This window comes from Neomonachus schauinslandi, chromosome 5 (genome assembly GCF_002201575.2).
Source record: "Neomonachus schauinslandi chromosome 5, ASM220157v2, whole genome shotgun sequence".
Lineage (NCBI taxonomy): Eukaryota > Metazoa > Chordata > Mammalia > Carnivora > Phocidae > Neomonachus > Neomonachus schauinslandi.
In genome coordinates, this window is record NC_058407.1 from 119,345,472 (window position 1) to 119,361,304 (window position 15,833).

The 15,833-nt window shown below is 38.6% G+C and overlaps 1 protein-coding gene across 1 annotated transcript in view; it reads right to left on the minus strand.

Annotated features, from left to right (window-relative positions):
- Window positions 1-15,833, minus strand: part of MALRD1 (MAM and LDL receptor class A domain containing 1) — a 794,826-nt gene that overhangs the window by 37,317 nt on the left and 741,676 nt on the right. The window contains exons 38-39 of the mRNA XM_044915239.1: window positions 693-772; window positions 503-599 (exon numbers count right to left, since the gene is read on the minus strand). Of these exons, the coding sequence (XP_044771174.1) occupies window positions 503-599; window positions 693-772 (177 nt within the window). The remainder of the gene's footprint in view (window positions 1-502; window positions 600-692; window positions 773-15,833) is intronic.

The following is a 15,833-nucleotide window of genomic DNA, read 5'->3' on the forward strand; positions in this document are numbered from 1 at the left end:
CTCTCTCCCTCCAGTAATTGGGGTCTTCTTAGTTTTGTATGAGTTCCTTTGGGTACAGCAGCTCCTGGTCTCTGTTCTGTATATTACCTAGAACCTGGGAGTCTTGACCTGAAACACTGATGTTTAGAGTTCACTTGGAAGGCCAAGAAAGCATTTCTTTTGCAGTTCTGTTGCCTTCCCCAGACACCACCAACACATGGGACACTCATCCCCTTATGATGTCTTTTAATCTGTGGAGAATGCCACATTCCCTTTCCTTTTGTCATCAAAACTGCTTTTAACATAATGTGAAAAGTAAACTTAAGGCTTTTTACTGAAAAAAGAAGAATGATTATTGTTAAGTAGCTCCTATATTCTGCCCAGAAAGAAATAAATCCACAAAACAGAAACACTACAGTTACCTGCATGTAAACGCAGTGAAAGAAAAATCGAGCAAATGAAATGTTTCAGAAAATTGTTCTGCCACGGTATATTTTATTCAGCAATCAAAGGCATCACTTACCTGACTGGTACTTTTCTGTTTGCAAGAAAACACACAACTGCGATTATAGTATGAATCATCAGGAAAGCTAGTCCAATGCACAGGAGAGCCCATATATCTGGAATTTCAAACCAATTAAAAAGATAAATATGCAGTGAAAAACATATAAAACTCCAAATTTAAACAATTATTTAGTCACAATGTCACCTACTATTCTGAGTGTATGTGAAATCTTCAGGGGAAGTGTTAACCTTAATGTGGCATCGATTTCCTTTCCATCCTTGTCCACATCTGAAAATGAGATAAAATGTGATATTTAAATTAAAAAAAAGTAGAAACCTATTTTAGCAGCATTATAATGGAATAAAATGATGAATGTCAAATAATGATACAAGGAATGTAGGTAACTTTGATAAGAAACCAAAAATATTAAACCAGAGCAGAAACAAAATTTTATTATTTTCATAATTGAGATGATTTTAAAAATATCACCTTCTTGGGCGCCTGGGTGGCTCAGGTGGTTAAGCGACTGCCTTCGGCTCAGGTCATGATCCTGGAGTCCCTGGATCGAGTCCTGCATCGGGCTCCCTGCTCGGCAGGGAGTCTGCTTCTCCCTCTGACCCTCCCCCCTCTCATGTGCTCTCTCTCATTCTCTCTCTCTCAAATAAATAAATAAAATCTTTAAAAAAAAAAATCACCTTCTTGATTTTATCTATAAGGTGGGAACTTAGCTTTCACATGCTCTTTTCTTATTTTCAGTATTGATTTGATTTTTACCAATGTTCAATCCAATATTACCTTATTGTTCATTTGTCTCAAAGCTAAAAACTAGTACTTTTTTCACTAGGGAACATATTTTTTTCAATATTGATGGAAATATTAAAATTACAGATTTACATAAATCAGTATATTTATCACTATATCGGGATGATCTTTCAGGTACATAGATTTGAAACCAGGTAAATAACCTCAATATTGGATATACCTGCAATACTACTATGACTTAATTAACTTTGCTTTATTTAGGGATATCATAATGAAACCTAGAACACTGGGAGTATTTCCTTTGTGGGTGGCTTTCAGAACATTCAGAAATGGGGATTAGCTTCTACCTCAAAGGGAAATCAGGTTTATTTTTTTTATTTTTTTTTTTTTAAAGATTTTATTTATTTATTTGACAGAGAGAGACACAGTGAGAGAGGGAACACAAGCAGGGGGAGTGGGAGAGAGAGAAGCAGGCTTCCCGCGGAGCAGGGAGCCCGACGTGGGGCTTGATCCCAGGACCCTGGGATCATGACCTGAGCCGAAGGCAGACACTTAACGACTGAGCCACCCAGGCGCCCCCAGGTTTATTTTTAAGCAGTAAATATATCAGATTTTTTTCTGGTATAGTATGAGTTTGCATGTGAGTGTGAAAGCTTATGTATTCATAACTTTTTATCAGAAATAACAGGATACAAATTATTTGTATTTATGTTTGGTTGAATTACATGCCACAAAATAGGATTAAATGGTAGCTTTTGAATGTGTGTGCATTGAAGCTGTGTATTACAAGCAATGCTCCTTCAGTACACAGTTGTATTTTACCTCAATCTTTTTGAATTTGAAAATGTGAATGCTTAACAGCAATATCTGCACAAAAGCAATAGCTTCCTTAAATATAAAAAGCTTAGTTTCAAGGTCCATAAGAATGCCACCTTTCAATGACACCTGGGTGGCTTAGTAGGTTGGGTGTCTGACTCTTGGTTTTAGCTCAGGTCATGATTTCAGGGCCCTGCATTGGGCTCTCCGCTCAGCACAGAGTCTGCTTGTTCCTCTCCCTCTGCTCTTACCCCCATTTGTACTCTCTCTCTCTCAAGTAAATAAATAAAATAGGGGTGCCTGGGTGGCTCAGTCAAACACCTGCCTTTGGCTCAGCTGGTGATCTTAGGGTCCTGGGATGGAGCCCTGCATCAGGCTCCATGCTCAGCAGGGAGTCTGCTTCTCCCTCTCCCTATACAACTCCCCCGCTTGTGCTCGCTCGCTCTCTCTTTCAAATAAATAATCAAGAAAATAAAAACAAAAGAATGCCGTTTCTCCTTTTCGGAACTAGAACAAATAATAGCAAAATTTATATGGAACCACAAGAGACCCAGAATGGTCAAAACAGTCTTAAAAAAGAAAAGCAAGGATGGGGGGGAAGATGGCGGAGGAGTAGGGGAACCTATTCCAACGGTCCCCGGAATTGAGCTGGATATCTGCCAGACCCCTCTGAACACACATGAAATCAGCCTGAGATGTAAGAAAGAAGATAGATCTGGATCTCTACAAACACAATATCACAGGTGGTGGGTTTCTTGGTACGAAGTGGGGAGCCGTGATTCCGTGGGCAGATATTGGAGGTTAAATGGGAGGGTGAGGGAGCTGAGCCGTCGGGATCCTACACTGCCTGTGAGCGATAGCCTCCCGTGCTGGGGACCAGGCACAGACTTGTAGACCGGTAGCAATGGGGAAAGGGACTTTAGAGCAGCCCAGAATGAAACTGGAGCAGCAGGGCCATACGTGCGAACTGGGGGCGGCTGGCGGTTTTAGAAGCACAAAGGGCAGAGAGACGTGCCCCAACCTGGAGGCGAAGACTGGGAGCACTGCTGAGAGGCGCACAACTCAGGACGCTGCAGTTTATAGCAGCACAGACAGAAATGGGGAGAGTGTGGCCTGGAGAGCTCACTAAAGAACAAACTGTGATCTCTCTGCTCTGAGGCAGAGGGTTGAAAATGGTCTCCTCTGCTCGGACTCTTGGAAGAGACAGTGGAAAGCCGCCAGGGAAAGCCACCAGAGAACAAAAGCCCCCAAAAACCGGTTTTCACTGAGCCCATCCCCCGCCACAAAGGGCAGGGCAACTCTGCCCAAACAGGGTAGCCTGAGTAACAATGCAGCAGGCCCCTTCACCAGAAGACAGGCTGGGAAAACAAGAGGACATCAACCCTAAGGTCCCTATAAAACAGGTACATCTTGCTTGGTTTGTGGTCAATAATTTGGACTCTATACATTCCCTCAACCACCCCTCAACAGAATGACTAGGAGGAGGAAACCCCAAAATAGGAAAGACTCAGAGACTATTGACTTATGCCACAGACTTACAAATGGATTCAGATATAACCAAGATGTTCGAGACGGAATTTAGGCTAGCAATTGTGAAGACAATAACTAACACAGAGAAATCAATTAATGACAACATAGAGTCTCTAAGGGCAGAAATGAAACCTGAATTGGCAGAACTTAAAAATGCTATCAATGAGATCCAATCTAATCTAGATAGTCTAACAGGTAGGGTAAGTGAGGCAGAAGAACGAATTAGTGACCTAGAAGACCATTTAATAGACAAAAAGGGAAAAGAGGAGGCCAGGGAAAAAACAAGTCAGAATCCATGAAAATAGAATCAGAGAAATAAGTGACACCATGAAACATTCCAGTGTCAGAATTATTGGAATCCCTGAGGGGGTGGAGAGAAAGAGAGGGCAAGAAGATATATATGAGCAAATTGTAGCTGAGAACTTCTGTAATCTGGGGAATGAAACAAACATTCATGTCCTAGAGGCAGAGAGGACCCCTCCCAAGATCAAGGAAAATAGGCCAACACCCCAGCATGTAAGAGTAAAACTTGCAAATCTTAGAACCAAGGAAATCATCTTAAGGGCAGTTAAGGGGAAGAGATTCCTTACGTACAGAGGGAGGAACATCAGAATAACGTCAGACCTATCCACACAGACCTGGCAAGACATATTCAGGGTACTAAATGAGAAGAACATGCAGCCAAGAATACTTTATCCAGCAAGGCTGTCATTTAGAATGGATGGAGAGATGTAGAGCTTCCAAGACCGGCAGAAACTGGAAGAATATGTGACCACTAAGCTGGCCCTGAAAGAATTATTGGGGGGGGGGGGTTCTCTAAAAGGAGAAAGACCCTAAGAGTGATATAGAAACGAAATTTACAGGGACAATCTATAAAAACAAAGTCTTCACAGGCAACATGATGACAATTCATAACTTTCAGTAATCACTCTCAGTGTGAATGGCCTAAATGCTCCCATTAAAATGGCACAGGGTTGCAGAGTGGATAAAAAGACAGGACCCATCCATATGCTGTCTACAAGAGACTCATTTTGAACCTAAAGATATTCCAGACTGAAAGTGACAGGGTGGAGATCCATCTTCCATGCCAACGGACCTCAAAGAAAGCTGGGGTAGCAATTCTTAGACAAATTAGACTTTAAAGACTGTAGTTAGAGACACAGAAGGGCACTATATCATTCTTAAAGGGTCTATCCAATAGGAAGATCTAACAATCGTAAATATGCCCCCAACATGGGAGCAGCCATCTAACTAAGGCAACTGTTAACCAAAATTGTCAGATTGATAACAAAACATTAATTGTAGGGGACCTCAATACTCCACTCTCAGCGATAGACAGATCATCTAAGCAGAAAATCAACAAAGAAACAAGAGCTTTGAATGACACACTGGAGCAGATGGACCTCATAGATATATACAGAACATTCACCCTAAAACAACAGAATACTCATTCTTCTCGAGCACACATGGAGCTTTCTCCAGAATAGACCACATACTGGATGACAAATCAGGTCTCAACCAATACCAACAGATTAAGAGTATTCCTGGCATATTCTCACATCATAATGCTTTAAAACTGGAACTCAAGCACAAGAAAAAAATTGGAAGAAATTCAAACACTTGGAAGCTAAAGACCACTGTGCTCAAGAATGTTTGGGTCAACCAGGAAATGAAGGAAGAACTTAAACAATTCATGGAGACCAATGAGAATGAAAACACATCGGTCCAAAACCTATGGGATACTGCAAAGGCAGTCCTAAGGGGGAAATACATAGCCATCCAAGCCTCACTCAAAAAAATAGAAAAATCCCAAATTCACCAACTAACTCTACACCTTAAAGAACTAGCGAAAAAGCAACAAATGATGCCTAAGCCATGCATTAGAAGAGAAATAATTAAGATTAGAGCAGATATCCAGATATCAATGAATTAAAAACCAGAAACAGAGTAGATCAGATCAACAAAACTAGAAGCTGGTTCTTTGAAAGAATTAATAAGAATGATAAACCATTGGCCAGACTTATCCAAAAGAAAAGAGAAAGGACCCAAATTAATAAAATTATGAATGAAAGGGGAGAGATCATGACTAACACCAAGGAAATAGAAATAATTATTAGAAATTATTATTAACAACTATATGCCAATAAGTTGAGCAACCTGGATGAAATGGATGCCTTCCTGGAAACCTATAAACTGCCAAGACTGAAACAGGAAGAAATTGACAACCTGAATAGGCCAATAACCTGTAACGAGATTGAAGCAGTGATCAGAAACCTCCCAAAAAACAGAGTCCAGGGCCTGATGGGTTCTCTGGGAAATTCTACCAAACATTCAAAGAAGAAATAATACCTATTCTACTGAAGCTGTTTCAAAAAATAGAAACAGAAGGAAATCTTCCAGACTCATCCTATGAGGCCAGCATTACCTTAATCCCCAAGCCAGGCAAAGACCCCATCAAAAAGAATTTCATACCAATATCCCTGATGAATATGGATTCCAAAATCCTCAACAAAATCCTAGCTAAAAGGATCCAGCAATACATTAAAAGGATCATCCACCATGACCAAGTGGGATTTATCCCTGGGATGCAAGTGTGGTTCAACATTTGCAAATCAATCAATGTGATAGAACACATTAATAACAGGAGAGAGAAGAACCATATGGTCCTCTCAATTGATGCAGAAAAAGCATTTGACAAAATACAGCATCCTTTCCTGATTAAAACTCTTCAGAGTATAGGGATAGAGGGAACATTCCTCAAGTTCATAAAATCCATCTATGAAAGACCCACAGTGAATATCATCCTCAGTGGGGAAAAGCTGAGCACCTTTTCGTTAAGATCAGGAGCATGTCATGGATGCCCACTCGCTACTGTTGTTCAACATAGTACTAGAAGTCCTAGCAACAGCAGATATACAACAAAAAGAAACAAAGGTGTTCAAACTGGCAAAGAAGAAGTCAAATTCTCTCTGTTCACAGATGACATGATACTTTATGTGGAAAACCCAAAAGACTCCACCCCCAAATTACTAGAACTAATACCCCAATTCAGTAATGAGGGAGGATACAAAGTCAATGCACAGAAATCAGTTGCTTTCTTATACACTAACAATGCAACTGTAGAAAGAGATATTAGAGAAACGATTTCATGTAAAATAGCACCAAAACCATAAGATGCCTTGGAATACACCTAACCAAAGAGGTAAAGGATCTATACTATAGGAACTACAAAACACTCATGAAAGAAATTGAAGAAGACACAAAAAGATGGAAAAACATTCCATGCTCATGGATCAGAAGAATAAACATTGTTAAAATGTCTGTGCTACCCAGAGCAATCTATACCTTCAATGCCATCCCAATCAAAATTCCAATGACATTTTTCAAAGTGCTGGAACAAACAATCCTAAAATTTGTATGGAATCAGAAAAGACCCCGAATCGCCAAGGAAATGTTGAAAAAGAAAAACGAAGCTGGGGGCATCACGTTGCCCGATTTCAAGCTATATTACAAAGCTGTGATCACCAAGACAGCATGGTATTGGCACAAAAACAGACATATAGACCAATGGAACAGAATAGAGAACCCAGGTATGGACCCTCAACTCTATGGTCAAATAATCTTTGACAAAGCAGGAGAAAATATGCAATGGAAAAAAGTCTCTTCAATAAATGGTGCTGGGAGAATTGGACAGCCACATGCAGAAGAATGAAACTCGACCATTCTCTAACACCATTCACAAAGATAAACTCAAAATGGATAAAATACCTCAATGTGAGACAGGAATCCATCAAAATCCTAGAAGAGAACATAGGCAGTAACCTCTTTGACATCGGCCACAGCAACTTCTTTCAAAATACATCTCCAAAAGCTAGCGAAACAAAAGCAAAAATGAACTTTTGGGACTTCACCAAGATAAAGAGCTTCTGCACAGCAAAGGAAACAGTCAACAAAACAAAGAGGCAACCCACAGAATGGGAGAAGATATTTGCAAATGACACTACAAAGCACTGATTTCCAAGATCTATAAGGAACTTCTCAAACTCAACACCCAAAACACAAGTCAAAAAATGGGCAGAAGACATGAACAGATAGTTCTCCAAAGAAGTCATACAATGGCTAACAGACACATGAAAAAATGTTCATCATTAGCCATCAGGGAATTTCAAATCAAAACCACATTGAGATACTACCTTACACCAGTTAGAATGGCACAAATTGACAAGGCAAGAAAAAAAAATGTTGGAGAGGTTATGGTGAAAGGGAACCCTCTTACACTGTTGGTGGGAATGCAAGTTGGTACAGCCACTTTGGAAAACAGTGTGGAGATTCCTCAAAAAATTAAAAATAGAGCTACCCTATGACCCAGCAATTGCACTACTGGGTATTTACCCCAAAGACACAGATGTATGAAAAGAAGGGCCATATGCATCCCAATGTTCATAGCAGCAATGTCCACAATAGCCAAACTGTGGAAAGAGCCAAGATGCCCTTCAACAGATAAATGGATAAAGAGAATGTGGTCCATACATACAATGGAATATTACTCAGCCACCAGAAAGGATGAATACCCAACTTTTACATCAACATGGATGGGACTAGAGGAGATTATGCTAAGTGAATAAGTCAAGCAGAGAAAGATAATTATCATATGGTTTCACTTATTTGTGGAACATAAGGAATAGCATGTAAGACATTAGAAGAAGGAAGGGAAAAATGAAGGGGGGGGAATCGGAGATGAACCATGAGAGACTATGGACTCCGAGAAACAAACTGAGGGTTTTGGAGAGGAGGGGGGTGGGGAGATGGGTTAGCCCAGTGATGGGTATTAAGGAGGGCACGTACTGCATGGAGCACTGGGGGTTGTATGAAAACAATGAATCGTGGATCGCTGCATTGAAAACTGGTGATGTACTGTATGGTGACTAACATAGTAAAATAAAATCTAAAAAAAGAACAATATTAAGGGCGCCTGGGTGGCTCAGTCGTTAAAAAAAAGAACAATACTGATAGGTATCAAAATCCTGGATTTCAAGATATACTGCAAAGAAGTAGTAATGAAAACAGTATGGTACTGCCACAAAAATACTTGGACAGATGGAAGAAAATAGCTCAGAAATAAACCCATGCTTTATATTGTCAATTAATCTATGAAAATTAGCCACGAATATACATTGGGGGAAAGACTCTCTTCAATAAATGGTTCTGGGAAAAGTGGACATTAACGTGCAAAAGACTGGACTGTTTTCTTACACCATACAAAAAAATAAACACAAAATGGATTGAAGATCTAAGTGGGAGACCTGAAACTATAAAACACTGAGGAAAAACAAACAGTAATTTCTTTGCATTGGCCTTAGCAATGTTCTTTTAGATAAATCTCAGTCAAGGGAAATAAAAGCAAAATTAAACTATCAGGACTACACCAAAATAAAACTTAAAAAAAAAAAAAGCTTTTACACAGTGAAGGAATCTATCAAAAAAAACAAAAAAGGAGTCTAATGAATGGGAGAAGATATTTGCAAATGATACATCTAAATTAATATCCAAAATTAAATATATAAAGAACTTCTATAACTGAACACCCCAAAAATGGGACCATTCAGGTCCTCACTGTCAAATCATGAGATTTTTCCAAAGGCGATATCCAGATGGCCAACAGACACATGAAAAGATGCTCAGCAGCAACTAATCATCAGGGAAATCAGGTCAAAACCACAATAAGATATCACCTCACACCTGTCAAAAGGGCTAGAATCAAAAAGACAAGAAATAGCAAGTACTGGCTACGATATTCTGGTGAAAAAGGAACACTTGTGCACTGTTGGTGGTTAGGCAGATTGGTACAGCTACTTTAGAAAACAGTATGGAGTTTCCTCAAAAAATTAAAAATAGAAATATCTTAGGATTCAGTAATTCCACTACTGGGAACTTACCCAAAGAATACAAAAACACTATTTTAAAAGATAAATGAACCATTAAGTTTATTGCAGCATCATTTAAAATAGGCAAGACATGGAAGAAACCTAAGTGTCCATAATAGATGAATAGAGAAAGAAGATGTAGTGTGTGTGTCTGTATATAAAATCATATATATATATATATATATATATATATACGTATATATATACGTATATATATATATATATATATATACACATATATATATATATATATTAGCCATAAAAAAGAATTAAGAGTTGCCATTTGCAGCAACATGGGTGTATTTAGAGGGTATAATGTTAAGTGAAATAATTCAGACTGAGAAAGACAAATACCAAATTATTTCATATGTGGAGTATAAAAAAGTAAATGAATAAACAAATGTCAGAATCAGACCCATAAGTAAAGAGAACAAACAATATTTGCCAGAGGGGTGGGCAGTAGGGAATGGGCAAAATGTGTTAAGAGGAAAGGAGAAACTTGGGGAAAAAATTTCCTTATTTTTTTAAAGTAAAAGTATAGGACAATTTGATTGTTTTGATGTCTGTGAAACTGATTTTTTTTTTTTTTACTCTTGCCACCCATAAGATGTTTTCTTTGTCATTCCTCAGTTAACACTGAATCTACATGCCAGTTTTCACATGTGCAGACACTGTGTGCCTAGAGACGGGGGACACTTTTTCCTCATGGGTTATTTTGGCTCCTTTAGATTTTGAAGTTCCACTTCACTGGCATCAGATCAGAACTACAGCAATATTTAGGCAAATTATAATTGTAGACAAATTGTAGGTGCTTGAATGTGTCTATTAAGATAAATTCCAGTGAAAAATATCTTGGAATACAAGTGAAAAAAACCAGTAGGAGAAACTTCCTGGTAAGTTGGCAGAGTAGGAGGATCCTAAGCTCACCTCATCCCATAGATACAAGTAGATAACACCCATTAAGTATAAATAACCCAGGAAATGACCCAAAGACTGACAGAACAGACTCTTCACAGCTAAATGTAGAGAAGAGACCATTTTGAAGAGGGTAGGAAGGGCAGAGGTCTTGTTGGGAGCCAAACTGACTTGCAAATGTGTGTTTTGTGGAGGAATGTCACACATATGGAGGGGAGAGGAGCACGCCAGACACCCCAGGCACAGGGGAGCCTCACTGGGAAGACAAATCCACATAACATTTGGCTTTGAAAACCAGAGGGTCTGAATTTCATGAGTTTTCATAATCACTGGGGCTTAACACCTGAAACTTTAAAAATCAGCCATTTTAGCTGTGGGAGAGCCAGAGGGCTATAGGAAACTGGGTCCCCACCCTTAAAGCAACCAGCATAACAGCTCTCCTGAGATGCAGTATAGAAGCAGCAGTTTGAAAAACACCTAGGGTGTATGGGAAGATTTATATACTAATCTCAGAACATATGCTAGAGTAGAGGGTCAGGGATCTTTGGGAGACTATTCTAAGAACAAAAGAGTGGGTGGCACCATTTCCTTGCCCTATCCCCCAGCCTAGATACAAGATTACCTTCAGAAACCGGTACAACTTGATTACTCTCCACCTAGCTAGTGGCCTGACCACACCCACTCAAACCAGTCCTCAGTAGTTTTCCAAAGCCAGCCACAGGTCCCCTGCCACAGACGACCACTGCAAATATGCTAACACCACTCACCCTGGCCCTGCATTTTCCTGTGGACCCACCTCCTCCTCTGACCTGGCCTTGGCAGGAGTTTTCCAAAGCAGCTACAGGACTCCTCTTACAGTAGACTTGCACAAACCTTGCAAACACTGATGTCTAACCACTGTGTTCTCTGTGGACCTGCCCCATTCAGCATGCCCTTGACTGGAGAGCATCCAAAGCTGCACCAAAGTATAGCAGTGTGCAAGCAGCCCAGATAGGCACTAGCACTACTTCAAAGTGACTCCTGCACTATGGAGGAGAAAAATCAAAAAACAAAAAACACATATGTACCAGTTTGACTGTAGCCATAGCAGTGGGCCAGGAGCAGACATCTCTGAATGCAGGCTGTGCCCACCAACGAAAGCTTCTCTGGGGACAGCATTGAGGTGCTACTGTGGCTCTGGAAAATGCCTGGTCTGATCCAACTCAAGCTCAAGGTGGCCCCAGCCTGGTCCTTTAATAGAAGGAGCAATCGCTTCCCACAACAGGAAAAGAGAGCCATTGGGCCAACTGGAATGAAGGCAAATGTGGCTCAGACACAGTGGTAGGGTACATGCAGTACTCATAGGATACACCTCTGAAGTGTCACGTTCTGGTGAATGGGGGACATTGCAGTGCAAGGCACTGCAGGGCCTCTTCATAAAGCCACTATTTTCAAGAGAAGGAGATGTAGCTGAATTTCCTAACACATAGAAACACTAAGAGTGTTTTAGACAAAATGAGACAGAAGAGTATGTCCCAAATGAAAGAAAAGAACAAAATCTCAGTAAGAGAACTAGCCAAAATGGAGATAATATGCCTCATAGAGAATTTAAAGTAATGGTCATAAAGATACTCCCTGAACTTGAGGAAAGAGTGAAGGATCTCAGTGGCACCTTCAACAAAGAGATGGAAAACATAAAAAAATGAAAGCAATAAGAGATGAATAAATAAATGAAATTAAAAATACAGTAGAGGGAATAAGTAGTTGACCAGGGGAAGGAAAATTATGGATCAGTGACCTGGAAGACAGAATAATGGCAAGTACTCAAGCTGAACAGGAGAAAAAATAAATAAAAAATGAGAAAAAAATTAAGGGCACTCATTAACACCATCAAGTGTAATGATATTCACATTATAGAGATCCCAGAAGGAAAAGAGAGAGAAAAGGGGGTGGAAAATGTATTTAAATAATAGCTTAATCTGGGGAACGAAACAGAAAACCAGATCCACAAGGCACAGAGCCCTCAATAAAACCAACCCAAGGAATTCCACACCAAGAGACATAGTAATTTAAATGGCAAAAAGTAGTGACAGAATTTTAAAAGCAGCAAGAGAAAACAAAACAAAAAGCAGATACCTATAAGGGAAACCCCCTAAGGCTGTCAGCTGATTTTTTTTTTTTTTAGCAGAAATTTTGCAGGCCAAAAGGGAGTGGCATGATGAATTCAAAGTGCTAAAGGAAACAAACAAACAAACCTAACACCAAGAATAGTTTATTCAACAAGGCTGTCATTCAGAATAGAAGAGATTAAAGAGTTTTTCAGAGAAACAAAAGTTAAAGGAATTCATCACTATTAAACCAGCCTTACAAGATATATTAAAATGGGACCCTTTGATTTGAAATGAAATACTTTTAAGCAGCAGTAAAAAAAAAAAGTGGGAAGCACAAAAGCAGTAAAATTAAGTATATCAAAAATCAGTCAAGGCATTCATAGAATGAAAGAACGTATGACACTATATATGTAAAATATTGGGAGGAGAACAGTAAAATTTTAGTGCTTTTACAAACCATTAACTTAATACAGACTACTATATGCATAAGTGTTATATATAAGCTTAATGGTAACCACAAATTAAAAGCAGGTAATAGATAAGCAACATGTAAAGAGAAAGAATCCAAGCATATAACTCAAGAAAGCCAGCAAACCATGAGAGAAGAGAGTAAGAGAAGAAAGGAACAGAGAAGAACTACAAACAACCATAAAACAAGTAAAAGGGCATTAAGTACATATCAGCAATAATTACTTTGGATGTAAATGGACTAAATGCTCCCATCAAAAGACATAGGGTGACAGAATGGATAAAAAAGAAGACCCATCTATATGCTGTCTATAAGATACTCATTTCAGACCTAAAGACGTGAACATTGAAAGTGAAGGGATGGAAAAGCATTTATCATGCAAAATGGGAGTGAAAAAAAAGCTGGGTTAACAACACTTGTATCAGACAATTTTTTTTTTAATTTTTTATTTTAGAGAGAAAGTGCACAAGTTGTGAGAGGGGAGAGGGAAAGAATCCTCAAGCAGACTCCTGGATGAGCATGGAGCCCAATGTGGAGCTCAATCCCAGGACCTTGAGATCATGACCTGAGCCAAAATCAAGAACCAGCTGCTTAACCAACTGAGCAACCTAGGCACCCCAAGATAAAATAGACTTTATTATTTTTTAATCTAAGATTTATTTGAGAGAGAGCACACAAGCAGAAGGGGCAGGGAGAGGGGAAGAGAATCTTAAGCAGACACTGTGCTGAGCACAGAGCCTGATATGGGGCTTGATCTCACAGTGCTGAGATACCGGAACCTGAGCCAAAATGAAGAGTTGGACGCTTAACCCACCACGCCACCCAGGTGCCCCCAAAATAGACTTTAAAACAAAGACTGTAACAAAAGACAATGAAGGATAGTACATAATCTTAAAGGGAAAAATCCAACAAGAAGATAAAATAATTGCAAATATTTATGTACCCAACATGGAAGCACCCATATACTTAAATCAGCTTTTAACAAACACAAAGGAAGTACAATAATAGTAGGGAACTTTAACATCCCACTTACATCAATGGATTGATGTAAAAGAAACAAGGAAACAATGGCTTTTGAGTGACACATTGGACTGTATGGATCTAACAAATATATTCAGAACATTCCATCCTAATACAGCAGAATACACATTCTTTTAAGGGTACATGGACCATTCTTCAGAATGGATCACATATTAAGCTGTAAAACAAGTCTCAACAAATTCAAAAAATTGAAGTCACACCATGAATCTTTTGGACTGTAATGCTGTTAAAGTAGAAATAAACACCAAGAAAAAAATCTGCAAAGAAAACAAGTACATGGAGTTAAATAACATACTACTAAACATGAATGGGTCAACCAACAATGCAAAGAGGAAATTAAAAAAAAAATACATGGAGACAAATGAAAATGAAACACAATGGTTCAAAATCTTTGGGATGCCGGCAAAAGTTATTTTCAGAGGGATCTTTATAGATATATAGGCCTACCTGAAGAAGCAAGAAAAATCTCAACCTAACCTTACACCTAATGGGGCTAGAAAAGTAACAAAACCCACAACCAGTAGAAGGAAGGAAATAATAAAGATTTCCTTTATTTAAGAGAAGAATTTCTTCTTTATTTATTAAGAGAAGAATTTTTTTAAAAAATAGAAACAAAAAACCAAACAAAGATAATAGAACAGATTGATGAAACCAGCAGCTGATTGGTTTAAAAGATCAACAAAATTGATAAACCATTAGCCAACCTAATAGAGACAGAGAAAGAGGACTCAAGTAAAATCAGAAATGAAAGGAAAAGTAACAACTGACACCACAGAAGTACAGAGGATTATAAGAGAATATTAAGAAAAAATATTGGCCAACTAATTGGTCAACGTGGAAGAAATGGATGAATTCCTAGAATCCAATAACCTCCCCAAAGTGAACCAGGATAGTCCGGGACTAGATGGCTTCAAAGGTGATTTCTACCAATCATTAAAAGAGCATTAATACCTATTCTTTTCAAACTATTCCAAAAATAGAGGAGGAAGAAAACCTTCCAACGTAATTCTATGAGGCCAACATTACCTTGCTCCCAAAACCAGATAAAGATACTACAGAGAACTAGAGGCCAATATCTCTGATGAACATAGATGCAAAAATGCTCAACAAAATATTTCCCAACTGAATCCAACATTACATCAAAATCATTCACCACAATCAAGTGACGTGTATCTTTGGGATGCAAGAGTGGTTCAGTATTCACCAGTGTGATACATCATATCAACAAAAGAAAAGATAAAAAGCAAATGAGCATCTCAACAGAGGTAGAAAAAGCATTTGACCAAGCACAACATTCATTCATGATTAAAGCGCTAGTACATCTAGAGGGACCATACCTCAACATAATAAAGGCGATATACAAAAATACCATAACCAACATCATACTCAATGCTGAAAAACTCAACATAGTAGTGGAATTCCTAGCCCAGCAATCAAAGAAAAAAAATAAATAAAAGGCATTCAAATTGATAAGGAAGATTAAAAAAATCACTATTTGCAGATGAAATGATACTATCTATATAAAATCTTGAAGATTCCACCAAAAACAACAAACTAACAAACAAAAAAACCCAGAACTGATCATTGAATTCTGTAAGTCAGTGGATACAAAATCAATACACAGTAATCTGTTGCATTTCTATACACTAATAATGAAGTAGCAGAAAGAGAAGTTAAGAAAACAATCCCATTTACAATGGCACCAAAAATAAAATACCTAAGAATAAACTTAACCAAGGAGGTGAAAGATTTGTACTTTTTATTGTTATTGGTTTTAAGTAATCTCTACACCCAACATGAGG